Source organism: Drosophila ananassae (assembly GCF_017639315.1).
Source record: "Drosophila ananassae strain 14024-0371.13 chromosome Y unlocalized genomic scaffold, ASM1763931v2 tig00000100, whole genome shotgun sequence".
In the NCBI taxonomy this organism is placed as follows: domain Eukaryota; kingdom Metazoa; phylum Arthropoda; class Insecta; order Diptera; family Drosophilidae; genus Drosophila; species Drosophila ananassae.
Window position 1 is genome coordinate 531,042 of NW_025319062.1, and position 3,201 is coordinate 534,242.

Consider the following 3,201-nt stretch of genomic DNA (forward strand, 5'->3'; position numbering starts at 1 on the left):
TTACTAAACCGATTGCGCAATAGGTCAAGAGCCACATCGTAGTTCGCGTCAGTAATTTCCAGCGCTCTCACCGTCTCCAAGGCTAACTCGCGCAGGCATGAAATGAGCCACCGGAGCTTTTCCAGTTTACACGAAGTGTATATTGGTCAGATTCGGAAGTTTGTCTTCATTGGATTTGTTCCTATCCATCGTCGTTGTCTACGTTCGTATCAAATAGAGTTGCTGAGATGCAAGAGTGGTCAGAGGATAGCACGTGGCGGCATGTACCAACTAAACGGAACCCGGCAGATATTGTGTCAAGAGGTGGAGAGCCGGAAGATAAGTGGCCAACGAGCCCCCGGTTTTATCCGTCACCGGAGATCTTGCAGATGGAAGCAAAGAAGAATACAGTCAGACTGACTGCAATGGTCTCTACCTCATATTTGTTGAAAGTGATAGAAGGATTTTTCTCTCACTTAAAACTGATGCGAGTGTGCGTTTACATGGTCCGCTTTATAAAGAAGTGTAAAAAATTAGTAGTTACTTCCGATAATGTACCTTCACCTGTCGAATATCAAGAAGCTTTTAATAAAATTGTCCAAAAGTCTAGTATAAGTTAGTATAGGGCGGAGCGGGAGCGCAAGAAAAGCTCACTTGCGCTCTCTCGAGAAATCGTCCCGCTAATATTTTTAATACTTAAATACTTTCACAAATTGTCTATAATTGAATTCTGTTCCCATGTCCATAATGAACGTCTTTATTGGACCGTACTTCAGAATAAAAGATTCAAATATAGCTTCAGCGACAGTATTAGCGTTCTTGTTTGGTACAGGTATGGCAACTACATACTTAGTTAGGTCACATTTTAAAGTGACTGCATACTTGTTACAATTTTCATTGGTGACCCTCGACAACTAGAACAATTTCCAAATCACATCAAAGTCTTGAGTACATACACACAAGTATTTCACAACATGGCCGAAAACAAAGACCACTAGCACAGCCATGATCCAATCCGTATTTGGAAAGATGCCGTTCCCAAATTTACAATCAATCACAAACATAGAAATGTTCTTCACGAAGTTAGAAAGTTGGTTCGCACTACAAGGACTTGGTGCACGAGAAGAACAGGAAAAGTTCGCTGCAGTCATCGCCTACGCAGACCCCAAATACCTGGAACAACTACACGATCTTGTGAACAATCCACCCGAAACTGCCCCTCATTCCACCTTAAAGGAAGCGATCCTTTCAAAGTTTACGGACTCGGAAATGGTACGTTTGGACCGACTTGCAACTGGAATTCAGCTCGGCGACAGCCGCCCAAGCCCCTTACTCTGCCAACTGCAGCAAACCAAGGCAACCTGCGACGAATCAGTAGTACGACGCTACTGGATCAAACGTTTGCCTCCTCCCGTACCCGCGGTAATCTTCGGCATGATCGCAAGCTCACCGCAGACCAAACTCTCACAACTTGCAAAAGCAGCCGATGCAGTTATGGATTCCTTAAACGACGTTGCGGATGACCACGTATATGCTTTTTCAAAAAACAAACGACAGCAGTCTCATCAAGAAGAAGGCGTCATAACGCTGACCAAACGACTCGACGATAACGACAAGGCTGTTAACTGAGATTAGTTTATCTCTTCGCGAAAAACCGAAGGACAAAAAAGGTGGCTGTAAATTTAAATATAGCAACTACAAAAAATACGTGCACTCGGTTCAACTTTATAAATTCGATTATATTTTTACCAAAAGAACTTAAGCCTAGCTTATCTAATGCGGCAAAGCGGGGCGAATTCACGAGAGAGCGCAAGTAAGCTTTTCTTACGCTCCCGCTCCGGCCTATACTAACTTATACTAGACTTCAATAAAATTCAAACTTAATCTTCTACATTAATTCTACACCGACCCCGTTGAAGGCCTCCATCAGGCTTCAACCACTGGCAACCTCGCCAGCTTGTGGACTGCTCTCCTGAAGACCCTTCCGTCCGCGCCGGCGTGAGTCTCGACGTCCCTGGCGGTGATCCATTGTTGGGGCGGCTGGTTGTCCTCGGCGACCAGGACCAGATCGCCCTTCCTGGCGTCCTCCTGCTCCCGCTGCCACTTCGACCGCGCCTGTAGGCCCAAGACGTACTCCCGGGACCATCGCTGTCAAAGCGTTTGCTTGATTGACGAGACAAGCTGCCATCGTCGCAAGCACGTTAGACCCTGCTGGTCCCGGGTCCGCGGTGCTGGTGGGGCGATGAGCGGCCCGCCTGTCAATAGGTGCCCGGGAGTCAACGCCTCGCCGTCGCTTGGGTCCTGACTGAGGGCGCCCAGGGGCCTCGAGTTCAATGAGCACGGTCTGCAGCTCCTCTGCGGTCAACTTCGTGCTGCCCACCGCTCGTAGGAGTAGGTGCTTTGCAGACTTCACACCTGCCTACCATAGTCCGCCCATGTGCGGAGCCACGGCGGAATGAATGCAAATACGCATCCTTTTCTTGATGCGAATTGCTGCAGTACGTCCGCTTCGCTTTCGATTTGGTGCCGCAGTGCCGCGAAGTGGCGACTCGCTCCGACGAAGTTCGTCGCGTTGTCGCAGTGCACGATCTGCGGACATCCTCGGCGCCCAACGAACCTTTGGAAGGCCATTAAAAAGGAATCGGTTGACAAATCGGAAACTACTTCTAAATGTACTGCCTTGGACGCAAAACAAACAAAAAGGGCAATGTAAGACTTGTAGGGTGGTCTACCACGAATTTTCAACGTCGTTTCAATAGGGCCACAGAAATCCACGCCTCATATGGAGAATGGGCGGAGAGCACGAACTCGACCTTAGGGTAAATCTCCCATGATTTGAGTCATCAGATGAGGCTTGCATTTATATATATATATAATATCCATTGGTATATATAAATCGATATAGAAATCGCTAACATCGAATCTTGCAGTAATTTTTCTGCCATGTTTAAATAAACATAACATATCTTTCACTACTTTACGTACTTCGTCATTGTTTATGACTTCATATACGTTGGGCCTAGAAGCTGAATCTAAAGATTGCGTAGGCAGAAAGGATTAGGTTTTCTTGTAGGTCTTTGATGGTTATTCTTGATAACGCATCAGCTACATAGTTGTCTTTTCCCTTCAGGTAAATTAATAAGGTCTATGATCAGTCTTGACAGTGAAGTGTGTACCATATGGTCTATGGAAACATATGGTCTGAAATAAGTTATTGCCCAA

The 3,201-nt window shown here is 46.3% G+C and overlaps 1 protein-coding gene across 1 annotated transcript; it reads left to right on the plus strand.

Annotated features, from left to right (window-relative positions):
- The first annotated feature begins 1,047 nt into the window (after positions 1-1,047).
- Positions 1,048-1,608, plus strand: LOC123258194. Its single transcript, XM_044718067.1, has one exon. It carries the CDS (start codon positions 1,048-1,050, stop codon positions 1,606-1,608), a length of 561 nt encoding a protein of 186 aa, XP_044574002.1.
- Positions 1,609-3,201: the final 1,593 nt, after the last annotated feature.